This window comes from Oreochromis niloticus, linkage group LG7 (genome assembly GCF_001858045.2).
Source record: "Oreochromis niloticus isolate F11D_XX linkage group LG7, O_niloticus_UMD_NMBU, whole genome shotgun sequence".
Taxonomy (NCBI): Eukaryota; Metazoa; Chordata; class Actinopteri; order Cichliformes; family Cichlidae; genus Oreochromis; species Oreochromis niloticus.
In genome coordinates, this window is record NC_031972.2 from 4,875,895 (window position 1) to 4,895,786 (window position 19,892).

Below are 19,892 nucleotides of genomic sequence, written 5' to 3' on the forward strand. Positions count from 1 at the left end.
GTCATCATGTCTTTATATCATTATATTCTCCTTTTACCTTTTTTAGTCACAGAAAACCCATAAGGGTGGGGCGCCGGGGCATAGATTGGCTGTCGATGGGAACGACACACACACACAAACAACCACACACCCTTTAACCCTGCTATGTGCCCATTCTTGCTCCTCCAGCAGGCCCAGTCCTTTCCATCCCAGTTCCCTCACTGTTTCCATGACAGAGCTTCTTTAAATGGGCACAGTCACATTTTTTTGGAGGGAGGGGGGCGGGATGCTGTTTAAGGTGATGCTGACATTCGGTGGATAATACTCCACTTTATGGCTACTCAGGAAATAATCATTGCTTGTGTGGTGCAGTATGTCCATGTGGGGAAAAAAAACTCTTTGAAGGTTCACCAGCTTTCATTTGGAAAATGCTGGTTTGCCTTTTTTCACCTTCCCTTCATAGCCAACAGAAGACAACAAAGACTACCTGTGCTGTCTAAACCCGCCCCTTAATAAACCAGTGCTCAGCCTGTTTGGTAAGAGTGTAAATTAGGTTATTTATTGCAGCTACAACTGTCCAGTTGCAGGTTTTTTAGGAACTGCTCATCCAAACATGAGTGATGAGTCATTTGACACAGGAAACCAAAGACATAAAGAAATATCATGTTTGAGTTGAGAGGTTTCATGTTAGAATTAGGCTGGGGCTCCACATTTAATTCGGTTCGATTTGCACTTGGCGGCAGCAGGAAGGAAAAACTCCCCTTTAACAGGAAGAACCTCTGGCAGGAGCAGACTCGGGGACTGGTTGAAGTTCAGGGAACTGAGAGAAAAGACACACTATTATAATCACTAAACTTAAGGGTAAGAGGTTGAATCCAAACGATCCAAATCACTGATAGTTTGTCCCCTTCGTAACTATTGTACACTGGGATGATGTAAAGTTAGTGGTGTGGTTGCTGTAATTGACTGGTGGGCTGCCCATTTGCGATAAAGTGGCTTGCTGTATGGCACAGACCTTAAAGAGGTTTGTGCTTCTGTGTTTGTGGTAGTTCATTTATTAGCACCCACACAGTTAACTTCGAATCATGCAAATGTAACAACTTCTAGCTTCAAAGGAGTGAGCAAAATGCTAACATTACGGCTTCAAGCTGTATAAAGTTGCTTCCATCTTTTATATACAGTCCCTGGTTTGTGTGTCATATCTCCACACATGCTGGAGCAGAAACACTAAAGTGTTTTTACCCAAAATATGACAGTGGACCTCATGGCACTGCACGTACTCATGTCCTCAGCAACACACCCAACAAGTTTGGCGAAGATGTGTCAATCAGCTGTCCATCAGAAAAGTTGTGAATCCGCCTAAAAGTTTTTCTAATTGATTTAGTTTTTTTTTTTCTCCCAAGCAGAGCTTTTTATGGCTAAATAGCAGCGTTTTTATTTACAGCATCACCACAACATGTTGTCATGAGAGTGAGGAGCACTCTGCTTGGTGGTGCAGGGAATGTTGTTGAAGCTGCTTGCGACACACCTAAATCGTCCCTTTTGATAAAAATCTTCTGCTAACTCCTAACAAGCATCTTTTCAGCTGCTTTTCCACTCATGCTAATATATTCCTGTATGTTTATATGTGTGTGTGTGTGTGTGTGTGTGTGTGTGTGTGTGTGTGTGTATTCCCCCATAAGAACATACACTGACTGACTGTTTGCCATGGACAAACTTTCCACACCATGGCGCACACATGCTTTTTTTTTTTCATTTTCAGTGTGTATGTGTGTGTATGAGTACAGGCTGAGTAAACCCCACAGTGGTTTCCAGGCCCAGGGTGAATAAAGGTGCCTTTTGTCAGGCGTGGGGTGGGTGGGGGCCAGGGAGGTGGGTGGTGTCCAGTCTGGAACAAGCATGAATGTTCCCTCAGTTCCCTCAGACATCGCACTTCCCTGCCTACTTTCACAGCAGCGCTAGAAGAGAGCGAGAGAAAGGAGGCGGTGGTGGAGGAGGAGGAGGACCTCTGGGTGGGGTAGGGAGGAGGTGAGCGGGTAGCTGGTGGGGGGGTGGGGCTTGCATCCAGCCAGTGAGCTCATTGGAACAGCGTTGTTGTTTTATCCTCCTACCGAGCGTGTAGTTTTTGGAAGGCATACGAGCCGCCGGCCGGCCAGCTCTCTCAGTCGCCCCTCGGTGCCGCAGCAGAGAGGAGCTACCCCACTACCCCCTCCTCATCCAACCTTTCTGCCCTTAACCAACACATACACCCTCACTTAGCCACAGATATCGCTGAGGGAGGGAGGTCGAGCAGATACTTGGTCGCCACGGTTCGGAGCACCTGTATGAGTTTTTCTCAGTTTTTCTTCACCCAACTGAGCTCTGATTGGTTTATTCACGACATGTTGTGTGTTTTTGTTTTCCACGACTTTTTTGCGATGGTGGCGACGAGGACTGAGAGAAAACTGGAGCAAAAGCAAGCTGTGAGAGGAGACACTTAAAGGTGCCCTAACCGGATTTGTTTTCTCTCTGTGTTCCCCCCCCTCAGCCATCCGGTGCTCCGGTGGAAAATGACCCTCTGGGCCCGCTGCCTCCTGGATGGGGTGAGTTTATCTAACGCACGCACACATGCACACACTTCTGCGACTGTTAAAAAACTCCAGGCAAAAACGAGAAGACTCTAAAATCGTCTCCAGGTGTGCTAGATTTACAGCCTGTTTGAAAAGATTGATTCTGCCTCCCTCACTGGTCCTGCAGGTAGGTTTGACGACACTCAAACTACCTGACGTGAATCTTCGATTTAATGGTTCAAAATGCGCTTTCCTTATGTGCGTGCAGCTGTGAGGTGGAGATGTTGCGAAACAGTTGCTGCACGCTGAAATTTCCCCTCCCTTTTACAGATCTAAAAGCACATTTTTGGAGATTTCAAACCTTTCTTCTGGTTCTGTGGCTATTACATTTGTCCTGAAACACTGACCTGTGAGCCAGTCAGCTGTTAATTGATTGATAAATCTCTCCACTGATGGTGATTTTCATTCCCGTGTAGAAAAGCTGGATAAAGTGTCTCATGGTTTCTTTTCAGCGCTCTACTCATTTATCACTGTACACTTTCCTTTTGCTCTGAAATCCACAAATTACAGAGCGCCGCGTTATTGATGGGGCTCTTCATCATGCAGCGTTGCCCCAAAAGAGCAATGTAACCGGAGCCACGGCGAATCGTTTCCCGCACATTCATTCATAAACGAACGCTGCTGGCAGCTCCCGGCCCGCCAACATTTTCACAGACTTCATCACAGCCGTGTTCTCTCCAAAAATCAAGAAAAAAATCCCCCGCTTTCTGCCCGTGATGCCTTTTCAACATGTTGCGGTACCTCAAAACCTCAATTACATCGCTGGCTCTGATTCGCTTCTCGGGTGCGCTCTTCTTTTTTTTCTTTTTTTTCTTTTTTTTTTTTCATCTGCGGTCGCTCCAATTTGAAAAAGAGAAAGATGGGAGATGGAGGAGAAAAGAAGGGAAAGTGGCAAGTGGGGTGGTGGTGGGGGGTTATAGTAAAGTGGGGGGTGGAGTGAGTAAGAGTTGCAATGCGAGCACTACTGTTTCTGAGCCCTCCACACACTCCTGTTAATGAGAAAAAGATGTCAGACCAGCGGAGGGAGGAGGAGGATGGGGCACCAGTGTTCTCTCTGGAGACTAACACACACACACACACACACACACACACACACACACACACACACATATATATATAATATAGGTATTGCCAATTTCAGCTATTTGTTACCTTTTTTGAATTGAATTCTACACTCTCTGCTGTATGTCTGTGGTCACTCTGACACACACACACATTTTGCTTTACCCTGGTGAGGTATTTGGACCACGCCACAGCGAAATGCCACACAGACTCACTGCTTTTCTCTCATAGCGGTGAGATTTTTTTCTTCTTCTTCTCTCGGTCAGGTGATCCCTCTGATCCCGTCGAGTGTGGAGTTTTCCAAGAACCTCTGAGCCCACTGAGCATGCTCCTTCTCTCTCATTTGTCTCCACAGAGAAGCGTCAGGACAATGGCAGGGTGTACTTCGTCAACCACAACACACGGACGACACAGTGGGACGATCCTCGGACCCAAGGGTGAGACAGCCAGCTGGAAAATATCTCTGTGTGCGTGCATGTGTTGGCCTGCTTGTTAGGTGGCGTGCCGCTTTGGGTGTTTGCTCATACTCAAGACGTGGTAGTCATGCACAGTTTAGTATGACAACACAGTGACTCATCTACATTATGATATAAACACGAGTAGAGTATTATCCCCAAGAGGAACATTTATTTCACAGCCTGACAGATTGAAGTAAAAAAAGCAGCTTTACCTCACATTATGTTGGACACAGGTCTGATGCGCCGCTGGTCATCTCGCTCACTTTCCTGATTTTCCTCTCGTCTCACCCATACTAGTTGACCCGCTGACATTTCCGAGTTTGAGCCTTCTTTGCATCTTCTTCTGGAGATGCAGTTGATCTCCTCAGTGTGTTAGATTTTCTGAAAAATAAACCCTTGTTGCCATTCTAGATTATTTCTACATTCCTAAAAGCATGATTTTCTTCTTGTAAATTATTAATTTTTTTAGCATGCAGCCAACTGATTATTTTCCCCTTTTATAGAGTCTTTGATTCAAATTTTCAGGCTAGCCAATACACGCTCAGCAAAAACATGTTAAAAAGACGACGTTTACGAAAAGGTGAAAAGCTGTGTTCTTCTTCTTTATTTTCATCCAAATTGGTTTGAAAAGTGAAAAATGCTCTTCCTCCTCTACATTTCTGCAAATTCCTCGGACAACAGACAGATTTAAATGCAGGCACTTCTTAGTAAGTAAGTAAAATTTATTTATATAGCACTTTTTAAGACAGGAATCTATTACAAAGTGCAGGTGTATTAGCCTTGTCACCTCTTACTGTGAGGTGATGATGCCACTGTGTTAGCCTAGCATCCAGGAACACAATAGAAAGGAAACAGATTTCACAGGTAGATCAGGGCGACTGCTATGAAATTTATTGTGATAAAAAATATAGAGCATGTAAAACAAATATATGGCGATAATGCGTTGGAGTGCATGGATTTGGTGAGAGACTCAGTCAGAACTACACAAAAGCATACAAAAAGAACAATTACTCAGATTATTGTCACATGTGCACTGCTGACACCATTTATACATCCATATTTAATTTTAAATTATCATGTTTTCTGTCAGTATCGCTGCACTCCTTAATAAGTGTGTGTGCGCATGTTTGTGTATTTGTGTCTGTGTAAAGTTGAAACCATTTCACAACTAAATAAAAGATCAATCAAATATCGTATTGAACAAACATAAAAATACAGTTTGTATTTTTTAAACACGGGGTGCTAAACTTTAACTTAAATGCAACCTTGACCGTGACAGCAGTTTAGAGTTTTAGACCTCGGATCAACACAGAGTTGCTCAGGGAAAGAAAACTGCTTTTCACCTTTCAGCCAAACATGCTGCTTCTGTGTCCTCTAAGCGTTTTTGTGGTTTGAAGCCACCTGAATAATCAAACCTACCATTGCCATGCTCATAGGAGGTAAACTCCACCGTGGCACGCCGGCGCAGGCTTTCTGGTTTTAGCAACACGGGTTGGCAGGGGAAGGTATGTCAGTTTCATCCCCCGAGACGGGGCCCCCCGAGCCGGGACCGCGCTCACTGCCCTCTCCCCTGTTGCAGGATGATCAAGGAGCACCCCCTGCCCCCGGGCTGGGAGATGAAGTACACCGCCGAGGGAGTCCGATATTTCGTGGACCACAACTCGCGCACCACCACCTTTAAAGACCCTCGACCTGGGTTTGAGTCAGGGTAAATATTCTCTCAGCCCTTTCCTCCCAAAGCTGTCACAGGCCGAGGCAAAGACTTTCTAATTAAATGATCATTCGACACTTTCTCCAAAATATTTAAGTGATTTTTGCCTCGGCCTGACATAACTGCATTGAAAATATTAAGTCACACAATCCGCTCGTTTGGTGAAAACCTGAAAATAATCTTTTTTCCTAAACTCCCATCATCTTTGCTGTTCCTTTTTATCCATTAACTTTCATTTCTCTCCTGTTTTGAATGTTTCTTTGAGTCAGAGAGAGTCAGTGTCACAGATAATCTTAGAAAACTCACACACACACACACACACACACTGCTCTTCCCCTCAGCCTGTGAGTGTTTGCTTTGCCTTGAAGCAGTCTCAAATCCCACCACAGAAGTCAGGAGAATGTGCAGATGTGCGACAACACATCCACTGCAGACTGCGCTGGCTTCTGTGTGGGTGTTTGTGCTTTTCTGTGTTTCTGCATGCAAGTGTGTATTTGCTTGTGTGGTCAGTGCCGAAGACGTGTGTGTGTGTGTGCATCGGCGAGCTGCTTTTCATGCAGATATTTGCACGTATTTTTAGGCTGCTATTTCACAGAGGCCTCCTTCACTGTTTTCTTACACTGGATCCTGCAGGAGTGTGCGTCCGCGGCCAGCGCTCTGCTGCTGCGGTCGCCATTTCCTAACCCAAACTGAGATGTGCCTGGCAGCTCGGCAAGCACAGACCCGACGCATTAGAGGCCTCCTTCTTCTTCACTCCCCCCCAAATCATCTGTCTGACTCTACTTCTGCTTCTCAGCCTCTGTGCTGCTGACAAAGCAGATATCCACTGTGTGTGTGTGTGCGTGCATGCGTGTGCATGCAGTGGGTTGGTGGAGCTTATACTAACACAGCTGCAGGGCCAGGCTCACCTCTGTCTTTGAGACTCAGACACTCGAGGGCTGTAGAGCTGATGCGCATTTAGTATTCCTCAAAGGAGGACGCCAAGTTCCTGTTGGTCAGCTGACCTTTAGAGTTCTGTTGAAATTGTTTCTCTGTTTTCTGTGTGTGTGTGTGTGTGTGTTTGTGTTTGTGCATGCGCAGGTCACGGCAGGGCGGTTCACCAGGCGCTTACGACCGCAGCTTCAGGTGGAAATACCACCAGTTCCGTTTCCTGTGCCATGTAAGTGTTAAATGGGGTCTGTAGCCACAATAAAACTCCCCACTTTGCTCACCTTGATTATTGCAGTCTGGATCTGTTCACCCGGAGAAGGAAAATAAAAAGCATAATTCACTCTACAACTGGAAAAGTGTGGCCAAAAAATATATTTTCAGTTTTCTGGACGACTTGGTTTTCAGGCAGTTATTTCCTCTCTACATAAACTCAAGACAAAACATCGTTTTCTTTATTAAAACAGCACACCTTTCCTCACCAGCTACAGCAGTATAGGGCCAAACTAGAGGGAAATCTTTTTACATGTCACAAGCATTATTGCATAGACCGATTAGAAGTTGAATGCTACATCACCTTGTGCACATTCTAAAACAGTAGAAAGAAAACCTGTGAGATCCTGATAATAAGGGAAAAATGTCAGTTTGTGCCGTTGGAGTGCTGCCGCTTTCAGTCATTACCGTCATAGAAGCGCAGCTGTTTACTGTTGCCAGCCTTTAAACAGGAGAACAGAGTGCATGTTCAGAATTAGAGAGTATTTCAAAAAGGCAAGATTTTGGGGGTTTTAGCCTCATAGGAAATCTTCCAGGCAAAGTCTTTGACGTTATTAATGCAAAGTTGGACTTTCAGTAGGCTTTTATTTTGTAGTAGACACCGCTTTAGGCGCATTCACATGTTAGCGGCATGTGAACCAAACCAAACTGATTGGCAAGCGCTTTATATCTGTCAAGTGACATTTCCACTGTGACTGAACTCAGACTGAGCTAAGCCTGTGGACCACATGATGTCATTGTGGTTACGGGGAGGTCTTAGAGGGGGAGGCATCCATGGATCCACAGAGAGCTTCAGATACCGCCTCAAAAGAAAAGAAAATCTCAGGTTGCATATGTAGGCATCGTTACCAGTTTGTTTATATTTATGGTGTCTGGAAAAATCTTATTACTAGCTTCTATTTAAGCCCCCTGGATGAACTGGAGTTAGTTGGTGTGCTCCAGCGTCAAGCTCTTCCCCTCTGTCCTGTCAGTCTTCATTTAATTTCAGTGTTCTGATCCATACCCAAGAAGCTTTGATGAAGATGCTGTAGCATTAAATTTATTTGCCATTTTTTTTAAAAAAAAATTCAAAGTTGAATCTGGATTCTGAATAAATCCAACAGCAGTGGTGTCCATGCAAATTAGGTTTATTTCTCCAAATGAATGTACTGCAAAATAAAGTAATTTCCTCTTGTTTTAGGCACTTTGAATAATAAATGTAGGAGTCTCTGTATGTGTGTCTGTGAGCCATAGTGTTCTTCACTTTTTGCCACTTTTTATCCTCCGTACTTCACACCCGGCAGGCATAGAAAAAGAAACATCATCAGTAATGAGATGGTACAGATCAAACTCTGTACCTGTTTTAAATGCTGACACATGTGAATTGTAGAACGGGATTAGGATTGGGATTACAGAAATGTCCCGAGGTTTTCTTCTCGACTTGATGGTGGTGTTCTTTTTTTCTTTTTTTAATGTGCAGTCTAATGCCTTACCCAGCCACGTGAAGATCTCCGTGTCCAGACAGACGCTGTTTGAAGACTCGTTTCAGCAGGTCAGAGACGGATGAAACACACTTGTTTTTCTTTGTTCTTCTAGTTTACATAATGGTAACATTTAATAACTACATCTTATCTTATCTCTGCTTTGCATTGGTGCTTTATGTTATATAGGAAAACACTCTGATAAGGAATAAAGGGTTTCTGTGTGGTGAATTTTTTGAGGGCTTTTGATTTGAAAGAGTTTCTTCTATCAGGAGAATCATTTAGTTACTTTAGAAGCGAATCTAGGAATGGATCAAAGTGAGGCTACTTCTTGGACACCATCATTGTCTAAATAACGTGCTTTGTCATCAGATTATGAACGTGAAGCCATACGATCTTCGTCGCCGGCTCTACATCATTATGAGAGGGGAGGAGGGCCTGGACTACGGTGGCATCGCCAGGTGAGAGCAGCCTAAAACTCTTTCCTGCAGCTTCTCTCTACATCTTCAAATTCTGTCATTTTATGTGGTTTGTTAAGCTTGTTATGTAATCCAGGGGTTTTTAATGTTGGTGATTTCATCTGTTCCTGCTGCTTCTCGATCTTTGCACCAGCTTCCTGTTGGGTAAAAAACCAACGGAAAAAAACAGTTGTGTTTGAAACTTCTGATTCTCTGAAAATCTTTTTCTTCATTGTTCTTCCCCCAGCTTCATTGTTTTATTTAAAAAATTGACCTCTACAAACTTTTTGGGAAGTAAAATGAAAAAAAAGAAGGTATTTTTTAAAAGGTTTCTGAGGTCAATTTCCTGGAAGACAGGGCAGCGTTACAGTTTCCATCCTGACCTGATGGTGGTAGCGTTGTCACCGTTACAATGCCTAAGCCCAGACACGGTGATACCGATGTGTGTCTCTTCCAGCCTGTAGATGCAATAACACGATGGCGCAGATTTTAATTCGTTTTTTTTGTCTAAAATGTTACAGCAACATCATTTCATATAAAACAGCCTTTTCTGCCTTCTAGAAGTGCAGACGTGTGTGATAGTGTTGGGTTACATGTCGCTCTCTCTCTCACCCTCTCACAACATTGCTGTCCTCCTCCATCTCTCCGTCCGTCCATCACACGTGTCCATGCTGCCCGCTGCGTCTGCTGTCACTCAGGTCTTCCTCTCTGTACATGTTATTTTTCCTCATTTTGTTCTCTTTGGTTTTGCATTGTGTCTCTGTCTCCGGTGTCACGTCAGTGGTTTTACCCTATGGTAGGTGACATCATGCTGTTCTACCACAGGGTAGAACCACGGACGGGATGTTGGGAGGTGTCTGCGTCCGTCAGTCCATACACCCTCCTCCCTAATATTCCCAAAGGGGAGAGGGCAGGGGCCTTGGGAGTGCTTGGTTCTGGTGCTGCAGCTGGTGGAGGGGGCCCTCATTCTCTCTAACGTGCATCCTTCCACAGTCTGTTTGTGTCTTTTTATTTAGTTCTACCCGGCTGTATTTATCCTAAATGTTATATGTTTTGTCTTCATGTAATTCATGTGTCAGATTTGGCTTTTAGGATGTGTTTAAAACTATAAATGTACTTTCTATTCCCATTTAAACCACTTCAGAGTCATAAGAAAAATCTTCTTTTTCAGCTTAAAGAGTTGATTTAGATTCATAAGTAGTCAGCGAGACCCATTATCAGAAATGAACATCATGTTAAGGATCAGCAGAATAAACAGAATTAAACCCAACCTTATTTGGTGGTCTGTTTGATTTACATGAGGCATTGATGAGCTTAAAGAAATCATCGTGTCTACAGGACATCAATATTAAACTGTGCCAGTGGTCTTTATGTTTGGCAGTAATTTTAGAGTTGAGCTTGGCAACACCTTGTAATTGGTTCCTGTCTTTCTGACAAGAAGATTAAAAGCAGCAAATAAGTGAAAAATGAAGACGCTGGAAGTTTAGGATGATAAATGTTGTAATTATATGCTGCCAATGAAAAAAAGCACCTCGTTCTCGTGTGGAATAAATGCTTTTTCATTTTCCTGCTTTTCTTATAAACTCCCTGTGATCATGTGCTCTTCTATTGACTGTACAGCTAGTATAGAATGTGTTTTGTTTTTGCTTTTTAAAAAAAATAAAATTACAGTTTTGAGGTGTTAAATTTCAGTGTTGTATGTTACTGTTAGGTCCCTGCAGGCTGACAGCCTCGTGTCTTCCTCTCATGCATTCACGTCCTCTCCTCTTCTTCCACAGGGAGTGGTTCTTCCTGCTGTCCCACGAAGTCCTGAACCCCATGTACTGCCTGTTTGAGTACGCTGGCAAGAACAACTACTGTCTGCAGATCAACCCAGCATCCTCCATAAACCCCGACCACCTCACGTACTTTCGCTTCATTGGTCGCTTCATCGCTATGGTGAGCTAGATTGAAATCGAACAAAATAACACAGTTATTTTGTTATATCTGAGCCATTTTTTTCTCTTGATGACCACAGATGGCAACATTGTATCCAGATGTGTTTCCTTTAAAATGAAACCTCAGTTTAATAAACTGAAACGACACTCACGTTGGGAAAGCCAAAATGCAGATGTGATGTACTTGGGACATTCCTGCATTGCGTTGCAATATTGCGTATGTTTGTCCTTATGTAGTCTTTGTGTGTTTATTTAACCTTTGTAATTAGAGGACTCCATTTCTAATCTTTGGTTAGTTAGTTTTGGTCACTGTTGAGAACAGATATCACATATTTTGGATTTTTCCTGATAGTGCGTCACATAAAAGTGATTCCACAGGCTGTTAGCCGCGACCAAGGAAGTCGGAAAAGGTCTTGTTCAGAGCAGGTTTTGTTTTGAAGTTGTTTGAAGCATTCATCCACAGCTTTCTGGGGTCAACTCAAAAAAATTTGTAGGTCCACCCTCCCCTCCATCTGCTACCCCACCCCTCACCCACACCATGACTTCACTGCCGCACCCAGCCCACACCCGGCAGCAGCTGCCTATATTTAGCCCTAAACTGCACATTGCTGACTTTCCTCACAAAGATCGTTGTCTCTACCCAATCCCAGCTCCCAAAGCCTCTCTGACTTTATTTCTCGTGTCTTTTCCTTACCTGCTTTGCTCTCACTTCGGTCACCCTCTGCTCTGCCTGCACAGATGCGCTGGGCACACAGTCGGTCAGGACAAGCAGGACAGAATAGTCTGTGACTGAGTCAGTGAGCGTCTGTGTTGTTCTTGGCTCATCGCAGCTCTGAACTCTCACAGGGTTTTTAACATTAAACAGCTCCGTCTGACTGAGTGTGCTCTCTCTGAAAACACACACACACACACACACACACGAGAAAGATTAAGATGTGGTTTGGAGCCGTTTGTGGTCGCTGCACATGTTTATGCTCACGTCTGAGTCTTAATGATTTGCGTTGTTCTTGTGCACTCAGAAATGATCTCAGCAGAAGTGGCTGCAGTGATTTCAGAAATAAAAGCCCCATTCATTTTTTCTGCAAGTGTGATTGGCTGTTAAAGCGTTTCTAACACTTGAATGAGCTTGAAACGGCCCCCGTGTGAATCATCAGCATGGCGCGCGTCCGAGATGAAAATATGTGTAATTTGTTGGGCGTTAATTTGAAACATGTGCAACCAGAGTCCATAAAAAAACACTAATATCGCAGAATTACAGCAGGCCAAAAATAATCTCCCTCCGTCTCTGCTTTATTACATCCAGGAACTCAAACTTGCTGTATCATCAGCCTAACCCAATTACATTTTATGAAATGTGAGCGGTGAACACCAGGTGGCGTCCCTTATTGTGGTTTCTAATGTAATAAATCCTCCCTGCAGGCTTTGTATCACGGAAAGTTCATCGACACCGGCTTCACGCTGCCTTTCTACAAGCGAATGCTGGACAAGAAACCCACTCTCAAAGATCTGGAGTCCATAGACCCGGAGTTTTATAACTCCATCATGTGGGTCAAGTAAGTAATGCAGTTATGATTCCTCTGAATCTGTGTGCTCTGGCCACCTTATGCTTACAAGGGTAGAAGTTGGCATGTGAGTTAGTTAGTGTTTAACTAATAAAAGAAATGAACAATAGGAGTCCAGGTGAATAGGTCATAATAATCCAGTTAAATCCAAACAACAGAAACCTGGATGCAGGAAGTCTGAAAGTCTTAAAAATGCCTCCCAAACTATATTGATATATCAAGTAATTGTTAAATGAGTTTTATTTGACAAACTAGCAAAAAGCTTAGCTGATAAGACTCTGAGATGCTGCTCTGTTACATGTGCTGCTGACAGTGCTGATCACAATAAGTGGAGTAGGAGCGCCCTCAGCTGGACAGACTATAAAAATTATCAGACCACCACCTAATGTGAGGTTTATACTCTAAATTAGGGATTTCAAGGTCATTTTACATCGAGGGCCACATACAGCCCACTTTGAACTTAAGTTGACTGAATGAGTGAAACTCCTGTTTCTGTCAGTGTAAAGAAGTTTAAGTACAAATTTTATCCCTGAGATGTCTTAATATGAGATTAGGAAGTGCAATTTCAACAATATGTCTCAGTTTGTCTACATGATAAATGTATAAAATTGCCCAGCCTGTCCCGTATCTGTAAAACATGAAGTTTTTGTTGATTCACAGCCACTTTTATTTATTTTTATTAACAGAAATTTCTAAACATGGTAAAAAAAGAAGCATATTTAATTGTTTATCTGTTGCTACTCTGATGTAGTGATAATGACTATCAGCAGGAAAATACAGGTAAAAAATTTATGCTCTGCTTCATATTTACCAAAGGTGTCCAGTGGGCCAGATTGCAGTTTTTGCCAGGCCAATTTTGGCCTCCAGGCCTTGTTTGACACCTCTTCTCTAAATGAACAATATTAGTAATTACCCAAAACATTTTTTAATATTTCAGATATTTTCATACTTAATGTACTGACTGTCACATAAAGCAGTTGGTGTTGCAGTTTGTTCCAAGAAGGCTGCTGGATTTAGGTCAGTCTTGCAGGCGGCACAGAGAGGACGAGGTGCCAATGTTTTTAGGTTCATGATGTGTGTGTCTGTGTTTTCAGAGAGAACAACCTGGAGGAGTGCGGCGTGGAGCTGTATTTTGCACAGGACATGGAGATCCTCGGGAAGGTTTCCACTCACCAGCTGAAGGACGACGGGGAGAACGAGCTGGTCACCGAAGAGAACAAGGAGGAGTACATCAGGTCAGTAAGCAGAAATGGGGACAGTTGGGCTGATGAAGACGGATGAGCGTAGGAGAAACGAGGTCTGTGGCGGAGAGCAAACCATAAAAAGCAGCCTCTCTTTGTTCACACAGCCTGCTGACAGACTGGAGGTTCACCCGCGGGGTGGAGGAGCAGACCAAAGCCTTCCTGGACGGCTTCAATGAGGTGGTGCCTCTGGAGTGGCTTCGCTACTTTGACGAGAAGGAGCTGGAGGTGAGGAAGAGTTTTATTTATTGGTCTTAGGCTTAAAATGTCATGAATCCAGCTGTTAGCAGCTCGTTTTACTTGTGCGTGTCTTCCAGCAAAAATCACACCAATGACGTGATCGCACCATAATGCCACTCATTTGCGCCCCAGGGTTCCACTGAGGATTTAAAGTCATGCGGATCAGGATCCCAGTGACACTCATATTTTGTGAATTCAGTGAAAGCCTGAGGCAGTTTAATTTCACACCATGTACTCAAATAAAGTTATTTGAGTGTAAATGTCTCAACCTTTTACCCCATTAGCTTTTCTTTGAGGGATGGACCTCCCTGCAGCCCTACTGACCCGTTTTGACACCTCTGTAGAGATCAGTAAAGACGTGGTGTGACGACCATCACACCAATCATAGCTCTAGTGAGCTGAATAGGCACAGATGACCCTCACTGACTTCATATGCAAACATTTTGTCCTGGAAGCAGACCTAAAACGATAGAAACCAGAAAAGAGGAACAAAAGGGAAAGAATTCATGAGCCAAGAGAAAAAACCCCCAAAACAAGCTGGTGGAGCTGATGTAAGCTTGGACTTTTTTGTTTTTGAAAGGTCTGGAAAAGTCTGAAATCTCACCCGACATGAGCTGCAGGAGATTTGAGAATTTGGGCTGCAATCAGTAAAGTTTTATAAAGGACGTCAGGGTACCACCACATGCAAAAATGTCTCTGAGCGCGCAGAGTGAAGTCACACATGAGTAGTTTAGGCTCTAAATTCTAAAGTAATCCCTGATCTTTGTCCTTTTTGCAGCTGATGCTTTGTGGGATGCAGGAGATCGATTTGGCCGACTGGCAGAAGAACACCATCTACAGACATTACACCAAGAACAGCAAGCAGATCCACTGGTTCTGGCAGGTACGGGCCTATGAACACACACACACACACACCTGCCACGGTGATGTTCCTGTGAGAGTGCTGACCTGAGCATTTTCCTGCAGGTGGTGAAAGAGATGGACAACGAGAAGAGAATCCGTCTGCTTCAGTTTGTAACGGGAACCTGTCGGCTGCCCGTCGGAGGGTTCTCCGAGCTCATAGGTACTGACTGCATTTACAGGGACAGGAGCGTCCTGGTTATGAGGATTCTCCTGGTTTTAATCTTGTAAATAGAAATCTGCTTCTGCACGGCCTCAAATATGTTGGTAAAGCTGGTATCTTTGTTGCATGGAGGGACCTGTAATGTTTACAGACACTAACAGGAAATTCTCAAGCAATTGTAGGGAAATTGAGCAGCCATTTAGCTCCAAACCAAAGTGCTGAAAACAAAAGCATTTTCATATTCACTTTCTTAATCCTCTTCAGTTTGAGTTTCTGCTATGCGAGTTGGCAGCATTAAGCTTCCTGTTCAGGGTTTGAGTTTTGTTTGTGTGTGTGTGTCCTGCAGGAAGTAACGGTCCCCAGAAGTTCTGCATAGACAAAGTGGGGAAGGAGACTTGGCTTCCAAGAAGCCACACATGGTAAGATGCTGCCTCATCTTCTGCTCCTCTGAATCATCCATTTATTCATCGTCTCCTGCTGATCTTATTTAGGGTCAAGGGGTCAGAGCCTTGTCAAGCTGTTATAGGGTAAAAAGCAAGGTGTTTATTGAAGCAGAGCGCTTCAATAAACATACAAACCTCACAGCGGATCATCTGCCTCCATCACTCTATCCCAACATCCTCCTCTGTCACATCAGCCCCTGTGCATGTCCTCTTTCCCTCCCACCTGGCAGCTCCCTCTTCCACATCCTGTCTCCAGTATATCCACTATCCGTCCTCTGCACTCCACCACCGCAGCCTCGTCTCTCTAACTTTGTCCCAGCCTGAGCTTTTTCTCTGATGTACTCCTTTCTAATCCTGTCCACTCTGCTCATTCCCAATGAAAATCTGAACATGTTCAGCTCCTGTTATTTTGTCAGTGTACCATACATCATAGCAGCTCTTGTAACAATCTTATGAACCTATCCTTCTGTCATAAATCACCCCTGACACCCATCTCCACCCTGCCTGCACTCTCTTCTTCACCTCTCTCTACTTAAATCACTTTCCTTAGATTACAGAGTCTTTTCTCAGTACAGAGAGCTGCCGCTGTGGGGCTAAAATGAATGTACAAAAAGACATCTGATAGACAGATCAGCAGATTTAACTAAACGTCTTAAAGTGGACACATTTCACTCGACTTCCAGCTCCAGGTTTTTTATTCTGGGACTCTACTAGAGCAGCTTTGCATGATTTAGAATCCTCCTTCATGTTGTACGTGGTCTCTGTGCGGTCCTTCAGGTCATCATCTGTCTGAAATGAGCAGCTATTCCTGATCATTTCACTTTTTTAAAGTCACACAGCATTCAGAACCTCCCTGACAAGCATCACATTTTTTATGCATGTTTTACCATCTCAGGACCACCCCTCTGTCACCTTCACCTCCTGGATTAATATCAGGAGAAGACGCTTGTATCTTAGTGGTAACGCTTTTGCTACATTTCGAAGGGAATTCTCATTTTAAAGAAGAAAGAAAAAGACAGTTGAAATTTAAGGATGTGGACTCGGACAGAATTTCAGCAGCAAAAGTTATTTCAGCTGAAAATATACACGATCTAAAATGAATTAAAACCACTGAGCAGGGCAGGTAGGATTAAAATGGTCCTTACAGGGGGAAAAATAAAAATCAGGATTTCACCTCCTCTGTTTGAGCTGTGAGCGGCCGGGGAAAGTTAAAAAAATAAATAAATGTCACCCTGATGTTTCATCTGTGAATCCATGCTGAGGTGTAACTGTGTCTCCTCCTCAGCTTCAATCGTCTGGATCTGCCTCCCTACCGAAGCCTGGAGCAGCTCCGAGAGAAGCTCCTGTTCGCCATCGAGGAGACGGAGGGATTTGGACAGGAGTGAGGCGAGGCGAGGAGGCAGAGACGGAGGACACTTAAATCGACGACTAGTTTTTTTGTTGTTGGTCTTATTTTGCGTTTGTTAATCACAGGGCTGAGGAGTCACCTGTCAGCTAAACAAGCCTTCACCTGGGCGAGGATCATGTTAGTGAGCTAGTGACCTGAATCATGGGATCAGGCTTGAGGCACAGGAACACAGAAGAGTGTGTGTGTGTGTGTGTGTGTGTGTGTGTGTGTGTGTGTGTGTGTGTGTGTGGCTGCTCATGTTAATGCCATTGTGTATTTGCATATAAATGGTGTGTGTGTGTGTGTGTGTGTGTGTGTGTGTGTGTGTGTGTGTGTGGATTAAACAGGATGACCCCCCCCCCCCTTTACTCACTGCTTAGAACCGCACCAAAACCAGACGACATGATAGTTTTAATGTCAGCAGCGACTCACAGTGACAGCACGGCTACCCGCAAATGCAGTATAACATATCTACCAGAGAGACGTACATTTTAAGCATATTAAAGCAGCGAGACGGCAGCGTGTGAGAGGAAGCTGTTATCGTGAACTAGTGCACCTCTGTTACAGAGGTCAGAGAGATGAGATGCGATTTTATTTTTTATTTTTTCTGTTAATTGTGAAATTCAGCCGATTTCTCCTGTATATAACTCAAATAAATGAGATTTCAGTCTTAAGATGTTTGGGTGAGGTTTTCTTTTAAAATGCTTAATCCAGTGTGAGTCACGTAGGTTCAGCATTAATTGGTTTATTGTGCTGTGCAAACAACTCGAGCCACCTGTCGGTTCTTTATTATCAGACTTTCTTTTTTTAAAGTGCTCTTGAATAATCGTTCTCCAGGCTTTCTGAAGGTTTTTCACAGCTTTTCTTTGGACACTGGCGGCTTTTTCACTTGAACCTGATCATTTCTTTTGTTTGTTAAGCTACTTAACACTGAACTCTGAGTCATTCAAGATTAAAAAGGCACCTAACTCAACAATTGAACCAGTACCAGACAACTTGTCAAAGAAACATTTTAAATGGTATCTTTAGGCACTTTGTTACTAGGAGTATGTCGCAAAGACACATAATTTGTTCCCATTTCTTTTGTTGAATTTATGAAAAATATCAAAGATAACACAGTTTGACAAACACAAGCAAACCTCTCACACTATCAGTCATAGAGTGGCCTCTCCAGAGCTCGTATCTCAACATTATTGAAGCAGTGTGAGATCATTCTGACAGGGGATGGAACAAAAAGGCAGCCGACTTTCAAACAGGAGCTTTAAATGTCCTTCAAGAAGCCCAGAGAACTATTCCTGAAGACTGCTTAAAGAAATAACATGAAAGCTGCCTCAGAGTTCAATCTCTGGTGAAGAGTAAAGGTGGTCATCCCAATATTGAATTTCAGGCTCCTTAGAATTGTACAAACTCTGTTTTTGCCTTATATACCATATTTCCAGTTGTACGTATGTTTGCACTCATGAGGGGCGGCTTGAGACTTTTGCACAGAAATTACATAATAATGAATTATAATCATTAAAGTGTATATAACTGCTTTACAGAGGAAAATTCAAATGATGACTGAGGTTAGCAATATCCAGATGTCAGATTTGAACTTCACAATAACAATACTGTACTGTTGAAGAAAGACACTGAAATTATAACATTGCTCAAACCTTATTTTTTATGTGTGGTTTATGATTAATTACACAAACTAGAATATTTAGAAAAACATGTTTTACATAGAAAAATTCACACGATGTCATGATTGCCATCATTACTGTGTTTACAAAAATAATCAGCGATATTATTGAAATGTTTAGGGAAAATTTAAAAAACAAACCATCTCTGTAGCTTTGTTTGTGGTTTTTGTTTTTAAAAAATCGAATAATAAAAACAATATCTTAAAGGTGTTTTACATTGATCATCTAGGTTAGCGTTGTCACCCTTTTACTGACAAGTTTCCTGAGACGACTTGAGAAATGTTGAAATATATTATTTCACTGCCTTTGTATCCACAAGCTAAGAAGGGGATTACACTCTGCCTGGGCCCCCCGGTTAGAGCTCAGCCCAAAGCAGTTTGAGGTTTGGCCGGCTGGGTCACAATAATTGAAAATGCCTTTTTGGATGTAACCATGCAAACAAGCTTTGAGTGAATCTTCACTCTCAGTCTCCCATTGGCCGTCCAGTTTGCGGCTCTGGGCACAACAGATTATGTCTACAGCGGTGGAAAGACAATAAATGTAGTGAATACGCTGGAGAGATTTGCTGAATGAGCCCACTGGGCACAGGCACAAGGTGTTGGGGGGCCCCTTAGCCTCAAGTTTAAAGTGACAGCCCCCAGTTCTCAGTGGAAAGTTAATCAAAGACATGCAAAACATCTGGAAAGAGATTCAATGGACGAAAGACTGCAGAAACTCAAAATTACTGTAGAGAGATGGAAATCAACTACATGATGCAGACGAAAAGACCACAAAGAGGCAAAACAACCAGTTAGATGTGCAGTGAGACCACAGAGAGATGCAAAAACGGGACACAAACCAACCACAGACGTTATAAAACAACTACAACAAGATTCCAGATGACAGAGAATGTTTGGTCGGGATACTATGAAGATCCAACGGTCTGAAACATCCCTGGGTGGCAATCTGCCGGGAAGTCACTGAAATGTCATGCAGGAAGTTGTCCAGGCACTCTGAAGTTATGCAGCCATCAGTTAACAGAAGCTTTCTCTGATTTTGTCACTTTGACTTAATTAATAACAAAGAAGTGCAGGAAGAATTGATTGTGCAAGAGTTTTCACATTTTCATGGTAATGCTTAGAAACGAGTATATCACAGGGACAGCTCAGGTCGGTCGGTTTGGGGCGAGGGCAGAGAGGAAAGGATGAGGTGGTTTGGTGATGTGCAGAAGAGTGCTGGTGGATGTATTGAAATAGAGTGCTGAAGATATGACTTTTATTGTGAAAGTACCTCTTCCCAGTGTTGCCAACTCCTCAGTAAGGAAAATCGCTATTGGTTGTCCTAAAAGTCGCTAGAAGTCGCTAAATGACGTCATCACCTAATTTGCATAATTGGTCATGCTAATATAATTGTAACCTATG

The 19,892-nt window shown here is 43.3% G+C and overlaps 1 protein-coding gene across 4 annotated transcripts in view; it reads left to right on the forward strand.

Annotated features, from left to right (window-relative positions):
* Positions 1–17,484, forward strand: part of wwp2 (WW domain containing E3 ubiquitin protein ligase 2) — a 61,324-nt gene extending 43,840 nt beyond the window's left edge. For 3 of the 4 annotated variants that reach the window (XM_003439412.5, XM_025909003.1, XM_025909002.1), the window contains exons 11-24: positions 2,507–2,561; positions 4,006–4,087; positions 5,688–5,816; positions 6,900–6,978; positions 8,479–8,550; positions 8,852–8,940; positions 10,716–10,875; positions 12,294–12,427; positions 13,531–13,671; positions 13,785–13,905; positions 14,696–14,800; positions 14,884–14,980; positions 15,327–15,399; positions 16,709–17,484. In XM_003439412.5, the coding sequence (XP_003439460.1) occupies positions 2,507–2,561; positions 4,006–4,087; positions 5,688–5,816; positions 6,900–6,978; positions 8,479–8,550; positions 8,852–8,940; positions 10,716–10,875; positions 12,294–12,427; positions 13,531–13,671; positions 13,785–13,905; positions 14,696–14,800; positions 14,884–14,980; positions 15,327–15,399; positions 16,709–16,808 (1,437 nt within the window). In that variant the 3' untranslated portion in view covers positions 16,809–17,484. The remainder of the gene's footprint in view (positions 1–2,506; positions 2,562–4,005; positions 4,088–5,687; positions 5,817–6,899; positions 6,979–8,478; positions 8,551–8,851; positions 8,941–10,715; positions 10,876–12,293; positions 12,428–13,530; positions 13,672–13,784; positions 13,906–14,695; positions 14,801–14,883; positions 14,981–15,326; positions 15,400–16,708) is intronic. The other variant, XM_005449303.4, reaches the window with a different exon arrangement.
* Positions 17,485–19,892: the final 2,408 nt, after the last annotated feature.